Here is a 25,488-nt window from a genome sequence, read left to right on the forward strand (position 1 = left end):
TATCTTGGCGAGGCTTTTGAGACTGTTGACTTGGACCTATGGTTGTCTGAACTTTTTTTGCAGTATAACTGTGATTTGAAAACATGGAGCTCGATGCTGCTAATGCTTACTACTGCTTCAAAGTTTGTAGTTCCCACCTTAATTTTTCCTTTTTCTGTACTAATAAGCAAATCTTATTAAACGTAGTTGTATGACGCTGTGAAACCTTGTGGTCTTTTGCATGGCATCCTTTCCCATCTCTGTCCCCTTATGTACCAGAGAGCTGCCCAGTACTAACTTTGCATTACGCCCCTGGCAACTTATCACATATTCATTCATCTGTTCTCTCTGTACAGTGGATTCATTCTTGAGATTCAGATGGTGAGGCAGTGATGAACCATCCATCATGAACTGTTTCTTTATCTGACAAAACATTTTCACCACAAGGTTTGTCAAGTAGCTGTTCTGGAGCTTTCAACTGAATTACACAAGCTTCCTCGGCAGTGAAACTGAGGTATTTTACTTTGAAAATCCATCTGTCTGAAGAGCATCATTTCAAAAACTGGATTTTTTTCTTCCCTTGAGTTCTAAAATTCAGATTCAGCAAATTGAAGTGTCTCGCATTAAAAATAAATATTAAAGTTGCTTGAATATATTCAATTTTAATTGAATTGACTCACCTTCTGATTTAAGATTAAAAGAAAAAAAAGTTGCTCAAAGCAGATCGATAAAATTCAGACACTAAAATTCAAGGTGAAAAAGTCATCACAAGCAGCTGGAAACCCCACACTCTTAGATTCTCTATCCAACCCTGTGAACCTGAAAAGTTTCTGATACTGTAGAACTTGATCTTGTCTTGAAAGAATTCAAATACTTTCAAATTGATAGTTTTTAGAGATATAAGTTTAGCAGTATTTGAATTGTAATATATATTCAGCAGTGATTATACAATAAAGGTATTTGGTTGCTTATAAAATTCCAGTTATCATGGCGTGTCTCTGCTTCCATACGATTTTCCACTTTCCTGAGCATTTGAAAGACTTCTCATTCATGCCGTTTTAAAAGCTAAGATTTGAAGTTCAGTCTTGACCTTGGAAACTGAAGCAGTCTAAGTCACCACAGGATCAATGTAGAAACTTCAATTGGTCAAGAATCAACTCTGAGTCTCAACTTTAAGGCCAATGTGGTCGAAAACTTGCTCAGAGTGAAAACTATCTGCTGCAGTGTCTGCATCCTTTCCTAACATTTTCCTTTGTAGAGTACGAGTGTGTAGTGTAATATCTCTGTGTCAAGAGGTTCATTGACATCTAAATCAGTATTATTATTCTTGGATGTACAACCACGCCATCTACTGGCCATCACCAACAACATACAAAGAAAAAACAGATGTAGTTCAAAGGTCTGTAGAATTTATTACAATTCCACGATCATAAACAAAAAGCAGCAATTACAGAAATATGTACAAGTCTATTATTCTTTTAAAATACTTGTGACAGGTTTCAGGTACCAGTTTCAGCTTGGCCCCATGTTCAGTCTCTGTAATGCTGCTTCAAGTGCAGTGCTTTCCCAGGCCTTTTTTTCCTTTTTTTTTTTTTTACAACTGGACACCACACAGATCCAATCCTCCACCAAAGCCTCTCGATGGCCACAGCTCATGTGAGTAGATTCTCCTGAAGAGGGTAAAAACTAGCGCCACCTGGAGGCTGGGAGTCATTTTGTTGAGCACTAACGGCTCCTGAGCTCAGCAGTCACCAGTGTGCTATAAAAAGCCAGAACACTGATGACATCCTGTGGTTTCTCCAGTGAGCCTGGCACTCTTGCCCTGGTTCCCTTTGTCATACAAAAACAACATGTTTGTATCTATCAGTCAAGAGGTGTTGACAGGCGTGTCTGGGTACAGCAGTGCTTTTAAGACTCTGTGATGAGGGGTGGGGTGGGGTGGGGTAGAGGGGTAGATAAGGAGGTCCAACTGGGTAATGGCGTCTGAAGCGGTGTATACTTTGGCAATGCAACGTCAGAGGAGGGCAGTGTGCTGTAAGGATAACTAGAATTATGATACACTGTTTGCTTGAGAGCAGAGTAACATCACTGTGCAGTGGTGAGGCTGCTGTTCACCAACACTGGAGACGTGTGTCGTTAATGGTATATCATCATCATCATCATTATACCTTATATTCTGTTAGCGGTTTTGTAAAACGTTTGTTGGCAACCTGGTCGGTTGCTCTAAGCAAGGAATTATGAGACAACATTCAGAAACATCTGAAGAAAATGTTTCAACACTGTTACAGCAGACCAGTGGATTGTGGAGCACTAAAATATAGATTTAGTTCTTATTTTAGTTATTGCTTTGGGACATGTACTGTAACTAAGAGCTATGAGTGACTCCTTATGGTTAGCCTGTTTAATGGTGTGGGGGTGGGCTTGGGAGTGGGACAGATAATTGCAGCAGTGGGCGGGTCTCCTCAGGCTCTGACCAGGACCTGCTTGGCCAGCACATGGAGGCAGCGAGGGGTGTTACTGCAGGGAGTGCATGAAGCTGTCCAGGTTGTACTCCGTGTCATACTGCTGCTGGTCCCACAACTCTCCCAGGCCATCCAGCACCGACTTCATCGAGGCCTTCCCTGAGGTCGACGCCGTCTGCTCACCCTTCTCACCCTTATTGTCCTGAAACACATTTATACACCAGGAAGTTAAGCCCAACGTGATGATCAAGAGATGCACGAGGAAGTGTGTATATCAGTGATACATAGCAATGTCAGCTACCAGGCTTCTGTCAGATGTTTTTTTCTTATCAGGCTAAGTTGCACAAATGGACAAACATTCTGTTACACAAAAACAGATCAAGGGTTTTCACTCCTGATAATTCTCATCTCCCAAATCTTTTAGTTACTAGATGATGGTCATAGCCAGTGGTTCTCAAACTTTTTCACATCAAGGAGCCTAAACTGACAAATTAGACCACCATCTGATAAGATTTTTGCTTTTAGATGTTTTATTACAGAATGTTTGTAACCCATGACCAAAATATTGTACATGCATGCTTTTTGTTTTTAATTGATAAAAAAACAAAAAAAAAAAAAAAAAAAAAAACACATCAAAGTTACTGTGTAATTTATTTTATTTTTGTGGGATACTTTATTGTGGGTAATTTATTTACTTTATTATCCTCCATTATTATAAGAATGATCAGACCACAGTGCCCATCATGAATTTAAGACACTTGTAAGTTACTCTCAACTTCCTAGAGTTGCAACCTGTCTCTGTCCAGAGCCTTTAGCAATGCAAAGAAATTAACACTTTACACTGTGCTGACAGCAAAGACAAACTACAGTGTAAAAACCTATATAACTGATTTTGTGACAAAGACATAGTGAATTTAGCTCCCTGACATGTGTCAAGTCTGTGTCTCACCTTGTCGAGGGTGAAGAGGTTGAGGAGCTGGTCTGTGCCCATGCTTTGCAGACTTGTGTTCTCTTGGCTGATGATCGTGTTGGCGATGCTCATCTTGAATTTCTGCAGCCCCATTATCTTCTCCTCTAGTGTGCCTCGTGTGATCAGCCTGTACACGTTCACGACCCGTTTCTGCACAAACACAAAAAATGCTGAATGTTAACAGCATGTATGAGACGTGTGGGACGGTCTGCCTCCCTGTCTGTTTCATTTTGGTGCATTTGGCTTCACTGGTTTCAGACAAGAGCAGCAATGTCACACAATCCAAGGCTGTTTAAAGGCCATATTTAATAATGCATGAAGGAAACACTGACGAACAAGTTACTTCCTATTGTGGCAGCTGCAGAAGCATCTCGAGTTCAGCATCATCTTTATGCAATTTAAATCTATCAAAGCAAATGAGGATCAAGATGCAAACAGTAGTAGTCAATGACATTGCTAATATGTAGCTGTGTGTGTCCTTTATTCTGCTGTATGCCAAGTGTATCCAACAACAGTACCTGTCCTATCCTATGGGCTCTGTCCATGGCCTGCAGATCCCTCATGGGGTTCCAGTCATGTTCCACAAACACCACAGTGTCTGCTCCTGTCAGGTTCAGACCCAGACCACCAACATGGGTGGTCAGCAGTAGCACGTCAATGGATGGGTCATTGTTAAACCTGAGAGAAAAAAGCCAAGGGTTCAGGATCAGACTTTAGTGGAAGCTCAGTCACAATTAAGTTAATAAATAAATCCATTTGTTGATGGTAAAGCGATTGTATGACCTGGAGACGATAGAATGGCGCAGGCCGGCCTGCACGCTGCCATCTAGCCTCAGGTAAGTGACAGTCGGCAGTTTGGGTTTCAGCAGGTCATGCTCCACAATGTCCAGCATACTCTTCAGCTGACAGAAAATCAGCACACGATGCTGGGCCACCACTGCCTCAGTGCCCCCCTCCGATCCTCCACCTCCACCAAGACCACAGTCCAACAATAACTGGGGAACAGAGGGTGAAACAAGTTGATCATCAGGCAATGTCTTCATTAAACATAATTTCTTTAACACGCATTCATTTTCATTTAGTCTCAGTTCATTTCATGAAGGTAATGTGTGATAAAAAAGAAAACAACTAAGTCCATATTATCCTGGATAATGTGTGTAGATCAGAAGCTGCCAACTAGGGGAGGATAATCCCACATCTTTGTTTGCTGTAGTATAGGATGCTGGATTGATCTCTGTATAAGTGCTGAGCCCATTTGCAAATGTTATATTTGAATGAAACCCACAAAGACAGACCTAAATCTTGATACTTACTTCAGGTTTTCCACAACAATGTGAAGCATATTCTAAACTCCGGCCCATATGAGCAGCAGTGATGTGGTGTAGCTGATGTGAAAGCAGACATTCGGCATTACCTGTTTGAGAGCAGAGAGTTTGGGCGCGTGCTGAATGTCCCGTAGGCTGGAGTTTTGACTTGCCAGCTGCTCAGAGATGCGTTTGTACTCTGGATGCTGCACAGTCAACACCAAGCTCGGGTGGTTACACAGCTTTCGCAGGTACTGCAGCGCCTGAAGAAATGTAGATATGAAGGACAATGTGACTGCATGGTGAGAATGAGGAACATTTATGAAAAGATAAAGGCATACACAGTATTAACAAGGAATGCTTTGATTCCAAACCACTATACATCTGCTCTGTAAGACAAACGTTTTCATCTGAGATCAAAATGCAGTCTATGAAATGAGCATTTCTAAGAAAAACCACACTTGCATAATCACTTAAAAAGGTAACTTGGAGTTTTTGAACTCTAGTAACACTATGAAGCAGTTGAGCATGAGTTACTCCCTGTTTTGGTTGTCTTGAGCACAAAGAAGGAGGAGGGAAATGCACTCAACACATTTGTTAGAGCTCAAGGACACACTCTAATGCATTTTGGTAAGTACCCTCCACAGGGCACATTAAGCTCTTGTTGTCGAGCAGATTTACATGTGACGTCCACAAGAAATAAACATTTAAAAAAAAATGTGCACCTGGAAGACATGGCCTGTGGCCTTCAGTTTGGGCTTTTCCTCCTCTTCTGTAGAGGCAATGGAGATGCTGTCCTCCACACTGGCCTTGGCTCGAGACTTTGCAAAGTCTTCATACAACTGAACCTGCGGGTGGTGAGACAGCAGAACATGTTGTTATACTCATTATCCAGTTGTAGTACCTGTGGAAAATAGTCACAATGCTAGAATCATCTAGTAGAATCATCTAAGCATTCAGCCCATTTACAATGCATTATACTTCCATGGAGGCCTTTAGCTGGACTAATATAATTTGCTAGGTCAATAGAATAAAACATTCTATATAATTATATCCAACAGCAGGAAAAATGCAAAGCTGAGGTACTTGGACAAGAGGTAAAATATGCAGGTCCCCAATGTTAATAGTGACAGATCAGCTGTTTGCCGTGTGCACTGGAATTGACCATTAGATTAGAGTCATTAGGGACCAACAGTACCTGTAGAGGACTCAGGTTGCAGTAATAGTCCTGAATGATTTTAGGAGGAAGGTCCTGGAGGACATCCTCCTTCATCCTCCTCAGCAGGAAGGGTAGCACCTGCCGATGTAGGGCCTCCATTGCCAGGACACCTACAGGGACAAACCAGTATTAAACATAGTTAATGTCCTCATCTTAATTAGCCTCATAGTAGAAATAGGATGTTGTAAAAGTAATAAAGAGAGAAAATGCCAGTTTTTATATACAGACAGATAGCTGACATACCTGCCTCCTGTTCCCTTGAGGAACTTTTGGCGTCACGACTAGCCAGGATCGGTTTACCGTAGCGAGCAGCAAACTGCCGCTCTGTTCCCAGGAAGCCCGGCATGAGGAAGTCAAACAATGACCAGAGCTCCAGGACATTGTTCTGAGGATAGACAGAGATTAAATAGCCATGATTTGAATAACAGACACACAAGGAAAGAACTACAGTTTCAAAGACCAATTTCAAGTGAGAGCTAAGATGGCGTCCAACCTGAATGGGTGTTCCTGACAAGATGACTCGGAAGTTGGCAGCCAACTGCTTAATGGCTTTGGAAAGTTTGGTTTTCCCGTTCTTGATGACATGACCCTCGTCAAGAATACAGTAATTGAATTTGATATTTCTGAAAAATTAGAAGAGACACTTTTACAACAGGATGCCTTCCTCCCAAACACAAAACAGACTCATTATAACTGGAACAGTACTCACCTAAAAAAGTCAATGTCATTCCGTACAACATCATAAGAGGCTACTATGAGATTGTGTTTTTTCACTTGGTGTTGCAACCTGAAAAAGTAAATGTTCATTCAGCTTCATCGATTCTCTCAAGAGGATATCAAATTGTTATGTTAGCTGTACCAAAATGTAATATACAATAATGGACCCAATCTGTATCAGAAAACAAATTATTCAGATTTAAGAAAACGTAAAAATGAAGTAAACTGACTAATCCTCACCGCATTCGTTCTGTAGGCGGCCCCGTGTAGTGCAGCGGGTTGAGGTATTCTTTACTGCAGAACTTGCTCACTTCGTCCACCCAGTGTCCAGTAAGTGTGGGGGGACATACGACCAGGGAGGGCATGGGGCTGCAGTCTGCAGCCTTGGTCTTGGCATATTCCTGAGCCCTGAACAGACATACCACAAACAGGAGGCTGAGTCAGGTTTACTTACATAGCAATTAAAACATAAAAAAGAACCAGGATGAAGATGGGATCATACAAGTACATCAAAACTGGGACACATCACTGTTGATGTTCAAACTGTCAAACCCTGTTTTGTCTGTTGTTTGACAATACTGCACGTAGCATTTTAGTCATCAATGAACAACATCTTATACAATGCTTTTTCATCATTTTCCTTCTCTAGCCAAACTTTGTTTTTAACTGTGGTTCAACTTCAATGAGAAATTTCATCTGTTGACTTGCAATAGCATTTGATGTCAATACATGTAGATGACTGACAAAAAGTCAGCCTCCTGTAGAGATAAGGTTTTTCTCTAGATTGCCAATTGTTTATATTAACTTGAAAAAATAAGGAAAGAAAGCATCAAGTCTTAACCTTATACTATGTTGAAGTTGTTAGGAATCCTCTGATTTTGAAACAGCAGTAGTATTAGTAATATATCAGTATGCGACACTGATGACATACAGAAGCATGTAAAAGTTTAAAGCTTAAATTAATGACAAACAGATCTTACTGTTCAATTATAAATGTTTTTATCAAGATAGACACATGTTCTATAGAGTGAACAGCCAAGCGTGTGATGTTGCTACTAAATGGTTCAATATATGTTGTCAAAAGACAGGAGCTGAGTCTGTGTGCCGATTCAAAGTAGTTGAACCGTATCAAACAGTAATACCAGTAATAGTGTTGTTTGGACTGGGTACCTGAGGTAGTGATCTCCTGCCAGAATGCAGATGGATTGCAGCGTCTTGCCGAGTCCCATGTCGTCACACAGGATCCCATGCAGCTTGTATTTGTTCAGGAAGGACAGCCAGTTCACTCCATCCTGCAAGATGAAACAGAGACTTTTCTCCTGAGTCTGTTAAAGTTGAGTTGTTGAGGACCTGGCAGCGGTGTGTTGCCCCACAGTAGCAACAATGGGAGAAGCTTTTAAACTGGATTTCTGCACTGCTCCATTAAAGAGATTGATGGCTGGTCTCAGCAGAGCTGCAAGCAACGAACACCTCCAGCCAGAACCCACACACATACCCGATCTCCATTTGACAGATTTATATTTGCTCTGTGAGGAAAACAATGTTGTCAGTATCTCTGTTGTCTACATCGCCAGCCTGCAGCATTTAAAACAAAACCTCATTCCTGAATCTGACAGAAAAATGTTCGGTCTCGAGGTAAAGGGGCAGGTCAGACACAAAACACTAAACTGTTCCAACATTTGATTAAATGTGTAAAAACACAGGCTGTTAATCCTTCTTTTACTGCTCGAGGGGGCATCGCAGAGATACAATGAGCCCAGAAAACTGGCACACACCTGCTGGTACTTCCTGAGCTCAGCCTTAATGGGCACAGGGATCTTATAGTTCTCCAACTTTCTTCCATCTAGCAGTTGCTCCAGGAAGTGGCGTTCTCTGGCTTTCTGACGGATGAGGTCAGCAGACATGGCTGGAGGGTCTGGTATACCCGCCTAGTAGATAAGAGGAAAAACTGTTACCTTCAGAAGCAGAACACTTAATAATGACATGATATCAGTTCATTAAATAATGACTGGTCTGTTTTGTTTGATTAAAAACGCATGGTAGCCTTCTGTTCAGGGTTGGTCTGAAAAAAGTTAATTTTCTAATTCAAATCAATCTTCATTTGAATAATATAAACTCATAAAATCCAGAGATCATCTTTTAATATACGTCTTTTATAGTCTATGGTCCTTCAGTCTCATCACCACCCTTCCAGCACAATGAGATCTGGCCATGTGAGAGACAAAAACATGGCAGACATGGCTCCACTGAGGGCACCAGTCTAAAGCCTTAAGGCAGATGTATGGTTGCTATTCAGATTAAAAAACTCTGAAGACAGCGAAGAGTTGGACAAAATCATATGCAAGATGAGCAAGAAGCCGGTATTGGAAGAAGCTGCGTGAACCAGCAATGCACGTTACATGCCTAGCTGTTATTTTTTGAGATGTGTGTCTAAACTGTTGGTCACGTTAAATTAAACAGTGAATTAATGTAACTGCATTGCGGTCCATTCATTATGTAAACATTAATATCTTTAAAAATGCACCAGGTTAGAGGAACAATTTACAGCATTGGTTCTGAAAATCTCATTCAAGTAAATGTGTATTTTAACTGAAATATCTCTAACTGAATCGATATTGAATCGAATTCAGGAAATCAGTGGCCATACAGCCCTTTCTGTTTCAGTGCTCCTACCTCTAGTGGCAGCAGCCGGATGAGTGTAGCAAAACACTGGGTGGCCATGAAACGAATACTATCACTGGGGTCGCTCATACGGCCCAGAACTGGAACAACCAGCAGCACAATGTAGGGTATGATGTCCACATCCAGCTGCTCCATCACACCTGGTGAAATGTTGGTCAAGGAAAGTATTGTACAGAAATTACACAGCAACAACTGCAGGTGCCCACACCTTCTTCACCCTAAGAGCATTACTGCACATTTGTTATGAAATAAATTGCTCTAGGTACAAGAGCATGACAACGGAATCTGAAGAAGTCAGTCTGTGAAGGATACAGGCTAAAGCCTCGATGGCACCTTCCTGTTTGGTGCAGTCATCAATAGCAGCTAACCAGGGGAGTACACACTCAAGGAAACTGTTCATGGTCTCCAGCGTGGCTATCTTACTGAGCACACCCACACAACGTGCTGCCATGTGACGCACCGCTGTGTACGGGTGCTGCAGGCAGGTGAACAGATGTGATAGGTGCTCCAACAGCTACAGTACACCACAAAGAGAGCAGATACATTTGATCAAGGCTCATTCAAGACTTAAAGGCTTAAATTCCAGTAGTTGTAAGAGAGAATAATCTTGGTGAGTCAGTCTTACCAAAGGTTTGAGTTCAGAAGCCATGGCCCCAGCCATGACCTCCAGAACTTGCAGAGAGTTGACTAGTTCTTGGGCTGCAGTGTCTCCCCTCTCCAGCTGGACCTGCCTATCTAGAACACACAAGAGACACACACTTATCATTACTGACTATATGCAGACCATTTGGACAGTCTCACCTTTAATTTGACCAGGTTCATGTCAATACAGAAAGAACAGTGTTGGAGATATAGCAGTTTTAAGACCTGGGCCTAAATTGCAAGGGTTCAAAAGTAATTGCACATTTGCCTACTAAATGTTTCTTGGGCAGCTGTGTGTCACTTCAACATTAGTTAATGCATGAAACAGCTCACAAAATAGGTTAAAATCTATCAAAGACAGTTGATTTGCCAAAATCAACTGTTGGATCTCGAAAAGCAGGTGTGCAAAGGAAAACAAGAAAATATCAAACAAGCTGGTCGACAGAGGAGCACAAGTCTTGTGTACAAGCAGAAAATTATTGCATGGTGAGGAAAAAAACCTTCCTGGCAGCATGAGGTGGACATGTTTCCTTTTCAACGATCAAGATACTTCATGACCAGAAACACACAGAAAGAAATTGGTCGAGTCATAGAACAAAGTTCTATGGACTGATGAAACAAAAATCAACCTCTGGGTACATTACCCAAAGTCATCACCTCGTTCTGTAATGGCCTGGGCTGTTGTGTGGGCTGTTATGATAAGAAGGCTCCATCTCCCACACAGATCTTTCTATATTAATGTAAAACTAAACAAATAAAAGCTGAGACATGGCAATCTAGTGTAGTATCCATTATTTCATTTCAAATTGAATGTGCTGAAGGTCAGAGCCTAAAGAACAAAAATTGTGTAACTTTTCAAATACCTTAAGTTCTGGACTGTACATGAGTATCCACATCAGTACACAAATGAGTGGATTATCTTGAGGAAGTAAAGTGAACTGAATAGACAAAGACAAAGCTGATATTGATCATAGATATTTCTACTACTATAAAACTACAAGTTTAAACTGAATTTTGGAACTAATTGTTACAGTTAGCAGCATTCAAGCTGCATTAAAGGCCAGAAGACTACAAGCCAATTATGATGCATTTTAATACTTGCTAGAAGAGTATTTGACCTTTTTACAAAACACACTAGAAACAGTAGAGAGGAAGTTGCTATTTGGCAAAAAATACGTTTTTAAGTGTAAGATTCAAAGATTCAAATCTGATTAAACCAATCAGCATACCAATGCACTGATTTGCAGTCACTGCTGTCCTGAGTGGTCCCACTGTGTTCTCCCAGAGGTACGGCAGAGACTTGGTGAGGTCTACACCAAAGTGCCTGGCAACAGTTGTTAAGGAAAACTCTGCCCCTCTTCTTTGAATAAGAAATGGCTTTTTGCTCTGAAAGGAAGAAAAACATAAAAAGGGGTAAACACAACATGTAAACAAAGCTAAATGTGAGGTAAATGTTTTCAGTAACCCTCTGTACCTCGTCATTATCAGTGCTGATAGTGCTGCCAGGAGGAAGCTCTGTGGAAGGGGTCTTTGGGGCTTTAGGTGCTGGCCCCCTCTTACTAGTGATTGCAAATGCTGCCCTTTGGTGGCGGTATAGTGTAATGATGCCACGGGTTTTGTTGACCATGTGATGCATGCCGTCTTTCTCTAACCCTCCACCTAACAGCATGAAAAATAGAGAGTGAACAGCATGCAAGCAAGCACTTCTTCATTGTTGACACATGATCAGAGGGCTGTTCTTTTCTTTTTACAAATGCAGAAAGCCAAACTCACCATGTCAATTTTGAAATCCTGCTGTAAACTGACAGATTATTTAAAATGAATCAAAATAAGCCAAAGCTTCAAGGGCTCTTACCTTTTGCATTTTCCTGTGTGGGGGGTACGGGGCAAGCAGACGAGGGTGTGACCGAAGAGTCCACGCAGGCCGAGGCACAGAGGTTTTTGATAATCTTGGGGTTGGGGCATGGTGAGCGTCCAGCACACTGCTGCAACAGCTTGGCTATAAAAGAAGCAGCATAACCCTGAATCAAGGTGTTCTCCTCTCGCTTGATGGCCTCCATCAAAGGCCTGACCAGTGGGTTGAGCTTGTCAGGAAGCACTTGCAGGTTAATCACTGCACAGGCCGTGAACATGTGGACGCGCAAATGCAGCTGCTGCCATTCTGTGCTGGTCTCCAGCACTGTTGCCTGAGCCTGTTGTCGTTTACTGTCCAGCGCCTGCCACTGTTTAGACTTCACATTCAGACCTGCTGTTGACTCTGTAAAGATGGTGGTTACCTAGGGAACAAGCGAGAGGAGAAACTGAGTGACTGGAATGGAAACGATCGGTTACAGAGTGCAATATCCATTAACCTCTGGAGCTGAGAATCAGCTGTACCAAACCGTTAATACCAAAGCTGTCAGTTCAGGAAATAAAAACCTTGACAGAAAACAAATTACAGTTGGACAAGATTGAAAACTCATGATAATAGCAGCCAAATACAGCCACCTACTAAATGTGATGACAATAAAACAACAATGAGTTGTTTCATATAGTTACAATGGACAGATTGTTCCAGTTGGTGGTGTAATGATATCCAAATTTTCTGTCTTCTTTCAATTTATTTTTTTTATAAAACTTTAACATTAAACATTAAGACTCAATTGATGATTTTTCAGAAATTACAGTGCATCTGAAGAGCTAAATTACACTGCTAACATCCAACACTGGACGTTAGTTATTGACACGGGGTGAAGTTAGTAGGTTCACATGCCTGTTCAAAAACATCACATATAGTTCTGCTTTAGGTTTGATCTATCTCTTTCTCCATTTACCTCATTTCTACTGAGTTCAGGATGAGAGTGGGTGGTCAAAAACTTCATCTTCATATGTGTTCATATGTATGTACATGTGTGGACTGACTTACCAGTTCATTGGCTTGGTCAATGGTGAAAACGCTACAATTGAGGCGGTCTTGAAGGTCTATTTGGGCATCAGCTAGCAAAGCAATGAGCTGCTTGCACTCATTCTGCATGCGTGTGAAGGGGATGGCAATCTCATCATAGTACAACTGCTCAGACAGAATTGCCAGAAGACGAGGCTGTACCATGGATGACACCACCTGACAATCCTAAAAGAGAAATTGGAAAAGGTAAATATGCCCGATTCTGTTATGCTCATACCACATCCAAAAAGTGGTAAAACAATTTATAGTGATTCCACAATAAACAAACTCAATGCTCAAGCTTTTCACCTTCTGCAGTGCAGCCCACTCGCAAAGCACCAGAGCCACAGCTATGCGCTGCAGGGCAGACTTGGAGTTGAGGTGGAAGAGCAACAGATGGCCTAAAGACTCAGCTGGTCGGATCTCCTGAGATGCAGCGTTGAGCTGAGGGTCACAGATACACCTACACAGAGCCCCGAGCAATCTGGATTACAAAGATACAAAGAGAGCAGGGAAACACCATTAGCATCTTTAAAAACAATTTTTCAAGAAATTCAAGATTTTCTTTGAGAGAAAGTCACAAGTTCACCTAAAGATAACTTTTTCCTTTTAAAGCAACAACCCAAACTTACTTGGCAGCCATGAGGCGAGCTCGCACCACTACATAGTCCCTCGTCACTGGGTCATCTGTCACCGTCTCTGCACCTGCTATGTACTCCTGGACTGTTTCCTTCACCTGATTGGTCCCCTGGCGTGCCTTTGTACCAGCCTTGTCCTGATGCATCAGCAAAACATTATTTATTACACCTTAATTAAATGGAGCTCATCATAAATGTTGCTTTGGGCAGGCAAAGTAACAAGCAGCTTATAGCCATCACTGAATTAACATGTGTTTCTCCTTCTCTGTTTAAATACAAGCATGTTGAATCAGTTAGGTCCATGCAGGGTAAAGCTGTTCTCATCTCTAACTTGCATTCATTCTCCCTCAGCAATCAGCCCCACCCCATTAAACAAACTGACCGTGACTTCCCTGCTGTATTTTTATGCCTCTTACTAGAGCTCCTCTGGCTTAAAAACCAAACATAGAAGCCCTGGCTGTGAGATTCTTCTGTTACCTTCACACCGTCTGCTAGTCTGCCACCTATCAACCTCAGTGAGGTGCGTTAATTTTGTCTGATGTGAAATCACTTGCATCATTTTGGTAAACTCTGCAACAGAATCCCCTACCATCCTGACAGACATATCACACTGACATTACCACTGCACACCCACACAAATAGTGAAGATCAGCTGAGACAAGAATAAGAATAAAAGTACAAGTCTGATTTGCTATGAACCTTGGAGCGGGCTTTCACTTCCAGCAGCATGTTCAGGTCAATAGGAATGTGTGAGGCCTGCATCATGAGACAGAGCCAGGCACCCATCCATGGACAGCTGGCTGCTACCACGTACTGATGTGGCGCCTGAGACAGCAGCTCCATCCACACCTGCACACAAGGACATGCATTAACAAAACAAAGCAAAATCCAAAAGGTCATTCATATAAAATAAATGAAAAATGAGATTTGTGAGTGTGAAAAAAAAAAAAAAAATTAACTTAAAATGGAATTTTAATATTTCTTTTTTTTTTTTTTTTTTTTTTTTAACAATAGTCATAATGTAGGTCAACTTAGTTTTACCCCTCAGAGGAAATTATAATGTGGGTAATGCAACAAACCTTTTGAATCAGTTCAAGGATTTCCTCATTGCTCTCCAGTATGCAGGACTGGAAGATGTGCCGGAGCATATCTTGTAGGATGGGGTTGATCCACAATGCACAGCTCTTAACAAAATACATAAACCAAATGCATGCTGTAAACAACTGTTATCATCACATCGTTTTTGCATTCAGCCTAGTGTCAGCTGCTTTCAGCTCTTTATCTGTTTGCTTCTCTCCTACTCTCTGTGCTCACATATACAATATTTTAATTCAGCTGAATTCAGAATAAAGCTGTTATCTCTTTCTGTTTGACAGACAACGGAACAAGTTTGAAATAGTGATTGAAACATGGCCCATTAAATCCTGATTTTATAACCACGATGTCGACTTACACAAAAAAAAAAAAAAAAAAAAAAAAAAAAAAAAAAAAAAATCCAAAAAGAAGGAAAAACAGACTGTGCTGTGATTTCACCTATATTTACTTGTAAATTGATCACTCAGAGATAAAGCTAGAAGTGACAGAATATCTTTCTTATTTTGTCTCTTGAACAATGCATAGCCTCTGTCTGGATACCAGGCTGCTGCTCCAACTCTCTGCCACTCACTGAACAAACTGGACGCAGAGAGAGGTGTGCCTCTCGCTCATGGAGCAGTACTGGCGACTCTCCTCCAAGGAAAGTAGCTTACGTTTGTCCAAAATGGTGCTAGGTTTGTCATGGTGTGCTTTTCTGAAAAAGAAAAAGTTGCTGCAGGGGTCTGAAAAATTGAAAAATCTAGCAACAAATGTGCCAAGTTGGCAACACTGCTTATGCACCCCCATTCATTTTGACAGCAATGACCAATGTGGAAAGTTCAATACTCGGCCAGCCAATCACCAGTGTAACATCATGACTCAGTGACGCGGCATTCAGCTGACCAATGGTGAAATCTGATCACTCACTTAGTCATTGACTTTCTCAGCCCTGCTGTTACAGTCCAGCAAAAAAATGTGAATATAACATTGGTTGTTGTGAAGATAAATAAGCCAATTGTATAACACTTTGTTAAAACAGTATGTAGAAAAATTAACAAGTATTTTGCCATATATAACATGAATTTCCAATACCTCTAGGTCAAATTTACCTGGTCAGCCTTAGACAGCAGAGTGAAAAGGGTTTCCAGTGCTGCACGTCGTACTGATGATATAGTGTGTCTCAAGAATGGCCAAACCCGAGGAACCAGAACTGTTAGTGACTGCTGCATGCTAGAGTAGACAAAAAAGTGCATCAATATAAATATATAGTCAAGAAAGGTCATGAAACACTGTCATTTAAAAAAAAACAGAAAAAAAACAAAAAAAAAAACAAACAAATTGAATAAAAGATTGCATTTTTACAAGGTTACACACTGCACCTCTGCTTAGAATCAAAATTCAGTGCTCATCTAATTGTGTGTTGTTTGTAGCAAGTCTGTTCAGAGGTGGCCATGCATTGTCTGACTGTGTGCTTTTATGTAAATAAAAGATCAAATGAAGTTCTGCCAAACTCCTGGCACAATGGTGAGACTCGACTCCATAACCACACAATACAGAGGAGATCATTTGCCTCCCTTCCGCTTAATGACAAAACAGATGGGCAACAGTCAGCTTCTAATGAAAGTGACTATATGCCAAAGCCGCAATATGCATAACTGCATTTGACATGTCACACAATCGCATGTCTTCTAATCCACCGAAACTTTGTCGCAAACTTATCTCACGAAAACACCGGACTTCACCATAGTTTCAACCTGCATTGCACAATACAACCCGCCTCATGGCACTCTTCAATGTCCCCCCCCCCCCCCCCCCTTCTCACACTTCACTGTTGCTTGGAGTCGGCCAAATTTATCCAACAGGTCATTCATTTGACTTTTATGCTATGAATCCTTCTGTTTCAGGAAATTTGTATTTTGAAAAATCAACATCTTTTAATTTCTCATGGTAAAACATTACTACTTTCTAGTTTACACAGCTACAACCTATGAAATCTAGCATCTATCTAACGTCAAATTACTTCTTTTTTACTAAAGGTCACACCAATATTACAGCATGTTGTACTGTCAGTGAACTGACTTCCTCACTCAGTTACAATACAAATCTCTTGGAGTCTCCCATTATTGAAGAAATCAATAAGCATGATTTCCAGACTGCAGTATTTATTAAATTACCCTCAGAAACTAACCTGCACTGTCGGACCTGTGGATAGGTGAGCAGTGATGACAGCAATGTCATGATGCTGTTGGTGGAAGCAGTGAGGTCATCCAGGTCTAAAAGAGCATCCCATAGTGTGTTCACTATAAAGGGTACCTGAGAGAGACAGAATTACTAAAGTAAGACCTCTGAAAATAAAACCTGGATGTGACACACTACAACAGAGACTAAAACTCAGTTGTTAATGGTACTCTCTTTGCCTCTCTGACCTTATTTGGCAGTAGCTGTACCAGGCCTTCAACCACAGGGATGAGGGATGCAGCTGCCACGGCTCTGACATCATCATCTAGGTCCTGCAGGCCTACAGTGATGGCCGGGAGCACCCGGGGCAGTAAGACAGAGATCAAGTCCTGAAAAACAGAATGGAAGAGACAGATGAAGATCACCACAAATGTATGGCTGTGAGATCAGAAAGAATGGCCTCTACAGTGACATCTCTCTATAAAGAGCACATATGTCCTACCCCCACAGTTTGTATTCATGACCATATGGTGCTCAAATCAAATACATTGTAGAACCGTGCTATGCTTATTTCACAGCTCATCGTGTACACACAAAACAGGTGGTACCTGTCGGACGGCCAGGGCATATTTGATCCCTAGCAGTCCTCCATGACGGACTTCCCACTGGTCCTCTTTAAGCAGATTCAGCAGGACATCTACTGTCATGGAAACACCAGTTTCATTCATGTGGCGAAGGGCCACGCCGAGTGTCTGGGCACACGTCTCCCTGACAGGAGCCACCACCTGAAAAGGGGAGAGATGTATAAATTGGATTATATAAATTTAGGAGGACATCTAGTTCAGACTAGCTGGATAACTGGTTAGAATATATTTGGCAGATACTTGTCAAGTAGGTCAGTCAGCCACCATTTATATGACACATGATGCTGTTTGTTTACTTATTCCTTACAGTGCGATATATTCATAACAGTGTCATTATTTTAACTCTCAGTGGAGGGCTTTGTATTACCTCTTATCAAGATGTACTAGTATGCCCAAAGGAGATTGTTAACACACCTTGAAACCAAAACTACACAAGGTCAATACACCGATTCATTTCAAGTCTGTTGTTGAACTAAATAATGTTTCAGAGAGTTTTTCACCCTGCCAGGGATAAAATTAATGAAGAGACATGGGACGCAAGGGGAAAACACAAAATGACTACTTAAATATATATAAAATGCAGTCAACTACAATGCCCCTTAATCTGCTCAACTCCCATTGACCCTTGATTACGGTCATTTCTTTGTAATAATTATACATCAGTCAGTAACTTTTCCTCAGACATCCTGTTCAGTTATCTGGCAAAAAAACAAACAAACAAAACAAACAAACCTACCTCATCAGATACAAAATCCCCAAAGCGGTCTAGAGCGAAGACACAGAGGAGCCGGATGACCAGGTCCTCTATCCACTCCTGATGCTGCCGCAACATCTAAACCGAAAGACTTCATGTCATGTTCAATTCTCACCGATATGTTGAAAACCCTGAGGAGAAGGATAAAACATACCTGTTCTCCAGTGCTTCCCACCAGCTTTCCACCACCAGCACCATGGGACTTAAGGATTTCTCTAAGACCTGTACCAGCACCATGACGAACCTGTAAACAACCACATACAATACAATTTAATTTGTTTACATTACACAGGATCATATAAAAAGGTGGTTCTTTATAAGCAGGTTTTTACCATTTTGAGGGCAACTTAAAAAGGATCAAAGTTTCTTTGGCTGTGTGTGTGTGTGTGTGTGTGTGTGTGTGTGTGTGTGTGTGTGTGTGTGTGTGTGTGTGTGTGTGTATTATATAAACAATCAATGTATTACATAGATTATTCACACAAATTATGAGACTTAAATTTGGTAACTGTGTATTAAAAGATCCATCAATCAATTTGGAAGTGACCGGTCCCAATCCTGAATTTTTATGTTTTGGTGTTTACAACAGATTGTGTCAACAACACATCAACTGTGTACTATCAGTTAAAATGAAGTATCACATCATTTAAAAAATGCTTTGTTTTTACCTCCCATGAAGGATTGAAGAGGTCATTGCATAGCTCCTCACAGAAACTCTCCAGAGGCCACTCATGTATCTGAAGACAATACAGCTGAACATCAATTTCACCTTTATAGAATTTGCACTGTTTATATATTGTCATTTATACCAGTCATAGAAATGAAATTGTTGAGAACTTGACTTTAATGAGTTATTGGCTTCTTTTACCTCTTCTAAAAGATTGGAGTTATCTGGAACGTTGTCGATTAAGACTTTATGCTCTGTTGCCGGTTGGTCAATAACTACATTGGTGGTTTTTCTTCTTTTCTCTTCAGGTTCACCCTCAAAACTATCGTTACTAAAAGACAGAGAGATCACAAAGTAAATAATCTTATCTTCAGAACTAATCAAATTTACATATAAAAGTTCCAGATCTGTCAAGACGAAATGGGTCCAAACCTTGACAACAAAATACACATTTTGCTGTATATGAAGAAACAAAGATTCTTCAATATGTATAACTTTCTCTCAGACCCAATATAATTATATCTACCTGGGTGAGTATTTCAAGAGATCTAGATGAAATATAATGGTAACACTCTGCAACCATAGTCAAACATGTTGTAGATACACAGTATGCATAATCATACCTCTTTTCATTTGGATCCATGTCTCTGGATCGTTGTTTTGCCACTAGTTTAGCCATCCTCTTAGCCTTATTCTTCTGACGACTGCTCATGCCTGGCCGGAACTCTGAGTCTATCAACTCAGCAGCATGAATAGGCTGAAAACAAAAACAGTGGAGCTTTAATATAGAACAGTACAGAATGAATCATTTAACAAATTAATTCTCTAGTATAAAAGAAAAACATGAATCTATAAGTGGTCAATACTGCTTCAAGTGAATCTAACCCCCCCCATCCAAATCAACAGCGGCTCTTATAGACTAACTACATTCCCCCTGCTTATTCATGCACAAGTCATCTTATTGTTTTATACTGTACAGGACTTTATGCAGGCACAGACTGTCTGTTCATGAAGCCCCATACTGTCAGTTCCATTGCAGCTACCTGTGCCACACAAAAAGTTTAGAGGATTATTATTTGTGGCACATTTGACGAACGACATACCAATGAAGCAGAAATATAAAAGGTGTTCACTGTACTGTATTATTACACTGACAACACTGACAGAACAATTTACAATGTGACCCAGCCCTTCCCAGTAAAGGCACACAGACAAAAAACTGGAAACACAAAAAACAATCAGGTTTGATGCATAACAGCTTGAGGAAAAAAAAACAAAAAAAAAAAACAAAAAAAAACTGATTCACCAAAACCACTGTCAGGCCAAAGAAAAGATGACACAATCAGCATGACCATTATACAGCTCTTTGAGCAGACATCCTGTTCAGACAAGCCTTAGCGCTACAATGAAAAAGGTGTAAATTAACATAACATGTCACGAGTCACACTTGTGCCTCTGCACTTCACAGCCTCTATGTTTGCAACACAAGTCAGCCTGCCTCTCTGGTCTTTACTTCATTCAAGTTGGCCAGATAAGTTAGTTAAGGCCATGACCTTAAACCATCACATCACTCACTACTCACTACACAGCAACATTCAACTGTCCAACAACAGGAGCCGACTTCCTGCAACAAACTTCTGATTATCTTCACCTATTTTTAAACTTGAGTCCATCCAAGGCTACAGCGTGCAGTAAGAACCACCAAAGGACACAAAGTGCATACTCAAAGAATTTGCTGAGTCAAAGCTAAGAGTTTAAATTTGAGACCCACTACATGGTTGCGGGAGCTGGATCCAGCTGTAGCTTTGCTTCCATGGGCTCTAAGACCAGTGGGTTGACAGTTATAGTCAAGGTCCTCGTCATTGAACAGCTCCTCTGTGTCCATTCCAATAGCAGCACCCATGTCCAGACCCAACTTCTTCTGAAGAAGCTTCCTCTGGCGAGCCAAGCGTTCCTTAGGGTCCATCTCACCTGAGAACATATGACAGGAAGTCAGGGGAAAAGTTTAGATAGGGTGGAAAAATGGAGGAAGAGTACATTGTATCTGTGTGAGGAACATTGTGTGTGTGTGTGTGTGTGTGTGTGTGTGTGTGTGTACACAACAGTGTCACTCTGGAGCTATATGCAGCTAGGAGGCAAACTGATTAAAGGTAGGGCCACAAATAAATACAGGAACAGTAGCAGAAATAACCCTGAAAGTCACCTATAAGTTGCTAAATTTAGTAAACTTCAACAGCACAGGGCACCTTGAATTAGAAGTGAAAGCAAGTCACAGAGAAACAACTACTGGTAAAACAACAAGACAAAAAAAAAAAAAAAGAAACTGACAAAATGTTCAAATTCAAATGACCAACAAAAGATAAGGATGAGTAGCTTTCCTTATTCAAATTATATTCAAAGTCATGACTACATACCCCAGCTGGATGTAGAGATGGGTACTGAAACCCAATTTTAAAAAAACAGGCCCTGCGGCTTAATTACTAAAGACCGCAGTATTGATAAGATCAGACGTTATCGGTTCTACTCTCGATATAGGGGAAATTAAGAAAATTAATTTCCTCTTCATTATTGCCACATAAAAATCATCTCGCACAATTTATCTCAGCAACTCTGTTTCTGATTTAGACAATAGTTTATGATGCATTTTCATCGATCCCACACACACACCTCTTGGTGACAAGGGCGGAGCGAACAAAACATTCAAAAGTGTGGTTACATTTCCCTGGAGTCGATGCTGACAGTGCTCGCTGCCACAAGTGCAACAAGTCTTTTGCATGTCAGGGCAGAAACACGAACAATCTATCAAACCATCTAGAGAAGGGCGGAGAAATGCAGTTTTCGACTGCCTAACTCATAGTTCATCTGTCGTTTCTCCAGATATGTTATATATGTTAGCAGCCTGGAGGCCACACACTGAGTTAATTTATATGAGCATGGGTTAATGATTAAAAGCAACCATTAATCAGAATGTTCAGAACATCAACTGAACTGTCGTTCAGAAATTACGTTTCAGCTTCGGATCACTCAGGGGTGGATTTAGTGATTCGGGGGTTAAAAGACTGTCGAAGAAAAAGTCCTGTAGTAGATCATTACATTTGTTTTACATTTCATCACTAAATCAGAGACTATAATAGTGATTTGTTCAAAATATGGCTGTTTCTTTTGCTGTAAAAAAAAAAAACTATTCAAAAAATAATAATGTTGGAGTTCGCTACCCAAGAATCTTAATTTATATACAGTACATACAAAAAAAAACAATGTTAATTCTGTTTCTTTCTTTCCTATTAAAAAAAAAAACAAACAAAAAAAAAAAATAACTAAAGTACCAAATCAATAAGCAGTATCAGTAAGAGTATTGGTATCATTAAAATCTATACCATCAAATTCATTCAAAAATGAAACCTAGCCCTTGATGGTTGTGTGGTATTTCTGTTTGCATCAGAATCAGCTCCAGATATTAGTGGTGATGTTGCTGTAATCCCCTCTTCAGTTAATTACCATATTTCAGTACATACAAGTGTGTGTGGTGATGGAGGTGGGGAGTAAACCTGGTGCACAATGTCATGACAGATTCCACAGGTTGGAAAGTGCAGACTTAAAACCTGCCAATTTGCAAACCTACACAAAAACTGACACAATGGAACATTCTCTTATTTTTTTTCAACGTTTGTGTAAAAGTGTGATAATTTTGATGTTACTACAAACCAGTTTTGTCATCCTGTAGCTCAAACTCTGCCCCAGCAGATCCCAGCAGAGAGGCCCCATGTTTGAGAAGGCGGGAGATGTCAAAGTGGTAGAAACTCAACCGGTCACAGGAGGAGTCCTCTGGTGACAAGTCTTCACAAGACTCTACAGGAAACAAACAAACGAGTCTCATCACTGCACATTTGTCCCTCTGCCTACTTAATGAATATGAGGCCACTTCTACACTAATGCGGGTAAAAATTTGACAAGGTATCTTTTCCCTCCAGTACCAATCAACTGAACTAAAACAGCACAAACAACTGACATCACATGCATTGTTAACTAAACCCAAGGTATACAACAAAGCCTGATATCATTTCACAAAAACATCTACTGTAACTAAAAAGCCAGTGTCTGATGCGGCACATATGCACCACCCAGAGTCCACAAGATTTAAGAAATTATGAGTATTTCAGTGAACAAGTCTAAGAGCTCACCCTCTTTAGGCTTGGGTGCCGGGTCCCACTCAGGAATATTCTTCACAATGGCCTCTACAGCTTGGCCTGCTGCTATACGAGTGTCCCAGTTGGGACTCCTTAGGTAGGTCAAGACCTTGTAATTGAAAGAAAATAGATTTAATTTACTACATGTACAACTTAGACTGAAACTGCCTGACCTATAAAGAGAAAGTAAAATGGCCAACACAAAACTTTTGTCTTTTTGTTGAGATATTAGGGACCCTCCCACCCCCCATTATTAATATTTTCAAATATGCAGAGGATGACATTATCTTGGAGGCTGATGATAGACTGTTAGGACGATACATCAAACACACACTTTTGATAGGAGGTTGTTGAGTTCATGTGGGTGGAGTTTGACCACTTCTCCAAGCTGCTGGGCTGCTGCTTTCCTGGTTACTGGTGTTGTTCCGGTGTCAAGCAGGATAAACAAACGATCAAGTCTAAAGACAGGTTACAAAAACAAAACAAGTTCAATGGAAACCTCAAAGACAATGCACAAGGCACAGCACAAAACAGACAACACCCTGGTTCCTCTTCTTCAATTTTTGATGCTCTACTGTGCGAGGACCACTTCCAAGCTTTGAGCAAAATCAGAAAACCACAATAGATTACCTTAATCAATATGATCTTTGTTTTGTTTTTTTCATTTAATTCTGAATAAATAAAAAGATAAAATAAACCAGGTTTATCGCAAATGTTCTCAATGCAACACATGCACCCATGGATGGAACCGTTCTCTATTATTAATTGTTTGGCTTTGCACCAAGGTAACCTGTTTAATGATCCTGGTCTTTCACTGAGGTCATTAGCGGTCTATTAATACAGTGGAGTGGATTAGGGATGTACGGGGCGTGACCCCAGGTACCAGTAATACTTAAGATGAACTACAGATTACTCTATTTGCTATGCAAAAGACCACTGACACCACGTGGAATTATCACAACAATCAAAACGGAAAGCACTAGCTGAGACCACATCAAAACTAAGTAAGCCAAAGATAACACTGGTGCATTTAGCAATGACGTTAAATATTACCACGATGTGAGCATCAAGGGCAGGATGCGAATTTACCACTTGACAAGCTGCTGTGTTAAAACCGGGTTCCTGTTCCGCTTATCAATATTTCTTGTACACAGGTAACAAATGAAGGTATCTCATGGTTGCAGACTGGCTTTCCTGACACAACTTCACTGTAACGTTAGTTAACCGGTATTTAACGGAAGAGCATCAGCACAGGACTGGGAAAAACTTAAGTGTGAAATTAATTTTAACTGACACTTCGCACCTGCAGTGAACATGAGTCCAAACTGACTTATGAGCCCAGTCCGTCCTCGGCCTGCAAACTCAAACCACGAGTAGTGACTAAGTTACACCATAACGTTGGTCTGTTAGCTTCCTGGCTACTGTTAGTCAGCCGTCGCCATGCCATTCTTTGCCAAATCAAAAGCTAGCAGGTATTAGCAGGTTAGCTAGCTAATTGTTAATGAAAGTCGGAGAGACAGAACCGAGTCAGTATGAGCGTAAGTCAAACTTACCTTGATACAGCCATGGCCAAAAAATGTATGGCCTTTCACGTCCCGCATTCAACAGGCAGCCAGTAATTTGAGGCGGTCTCCTCTTTTCTGTTTAACGTTTCCAATGTTACAGACTACAGTAGATGAAGTCATTAGCTAGTTAGCAGCTACCGCTAGCTAGCCGAGGCCCAGGCTTCTGCTTGTGGCCACCCCAACTCTGTCTACCGAAGAGAGTGACTTCACCACCAATTCATGGCTTCAAAGTTACCCCTCTTGTCTCTTCGGTATCTTCTCCCACAAAATATCGCCGCGTACCGTACGCATATCAATCTATAGCTCAAGCTACCCTTCAGAACTCTTCGCGGATAAATATTTTAACCTAATAAGATGTAAAGAGTTATTTTGTTGCACGTTGAGGGCGACCCAGAAGACTGTTTTTATATGAGGAGCCATCTTGCATTTATTCCTTCCTCCATAGCAGGCGGAGGCTGATTGGCTGGAAGCATCGGGGAGAGCCAATCAAAAAGCACGTTAAAAGAGGAAACGAATGGAAAGGAGAAAAAAAAGAAAAGGGATAGTTTACATTTTTTCCCTCATTGATGTTAGATACATTGTTGCGCTTAACGTGGCTCTAGTGCATTTAAAAACAAAAAATAATACTTACTTAATTAGGTATGCGTGATAATGTATACGTTTATATATGTGCAAGCCAGATATAATTAATTTATGTTGTCTGAATTAGAATACTGGGGCTCTATATACCAAATTGCTTTAATAGTTTTTACATTTATTTCGCTATACTTTGGCTGTATTAACGTTGCTTATAGTTTTATTTTTGCAAGTGAAGCCTGAGCTGTCCATGGTTGTGAGGAGCCAATGGCTTTCCAATCCGTTGTATAGCTTTGAGTTAACAATGGCA

The 25,488-nt window shown here is 40.8% G+C and overlaps 1 protein-coding gene across 1 annotated transcript; it reads right to left on the minus strand.

Moving 5' to 3' along the window:
- Window positions 1–1,368: 1,368 nt before the first annotated feature.
- btaf1 (BTAF1 RNA polymerase II, B-TFIID transcription factor-associated) lies at window positions 1,369–25,009 on the minus strand. Its single transcript, XM_056395503.1, has 38 exons — window positions 24,591–25,009; window positions 23,372–23,495; window positions 23,032–23,146; window positions 22,556–22,699; window positions 20,622–20,821; window positions 19,474–19,607; window positions 19,052–19,181; window positions 18,852–18,920; window positions 18,341–18,430; window positions 18,169–18,264; window positions 17,397–17,573; window positions 17,037–17,177; window positions 16,799–16,923; window positions 15,720–15,840; window positions 14,616–14,720; window positions 14,236–14,385; window positions 13,531–13,673; window positions 13,208–13,382; window positions 12,881–13,084; window positions 11,831–12,251; window positions 11,450–11,634; window positions 11,205–11,361; window positions 9,959–10,068; window positions 9,646–9,847; window positions 9,325–9,473; window positions 8,427–8,579; window positions 7,822–7,943; window positions 6,892–7,059; window positions 6,644–6,721; window positions 6,428–6,557; window positions 6,178–6,319; window positions 5,914–6,044; window positions 5,441–5,563; window positions 4,826–4,978; window positions 4,195–4,406; window positions 3,930–4,089; window positions 3,391–3,561; window positions 1,369–2,643 (listed from the first exon to the last, which is right to left on the minus strand). The coding sequence occupies exons 1-38, from the start codon at window positions 24,602–24,604 to the stop codon at window positions 2,494–2,496; spliced, it is 5,574 nt and encodes a 1,857-aa protein (XP_056251478.1). The 5' UTR covers window positions 24,605–25,009; the 3' UTR covers window positions 1,369–2,493.
- Window positions 25,010–25,488: the final 479 nt, after the last annotated feature.

This window comes from Seriola aureovittata, chromosome 14 (assembly GCF_021018895.1).
Source record: "Seriola aureovittata isolate HTS-2021-v1 ecotype China chromosome 14, ASM2101889v1, whole genome shotgun sequence".
Classification (NCBI taxonomy): domain Eukaryota; kingdom Metazoa; phylum Chordata; class Actinopteri; order Carangiformes; family Carangidae; genus Seriola; species Seriola aureovittata.

What these genes read in the sequence shown, in the direction of transcription:
- btaf1 (XM_056395503.1), bottom strand. An exon ending in TCCGGCTGCTGCCACTAGAG is followed by an intron (nt 8,580 to 9,324) that starts GTAGGAGCACTG and finishes CTTATCTACTAG; the next exon opens with GCGGGTATACCAGACCCTCC. An exon ending in CTCAAGGGAACAGGAGGCAG is followed by an intron (nt 6,045 to 6,177) that starts GTATGTCAGCTA and finishes TTGTCCCTGTAG; the next exon opens with GTGTCCTGGCAATGGAGGCC.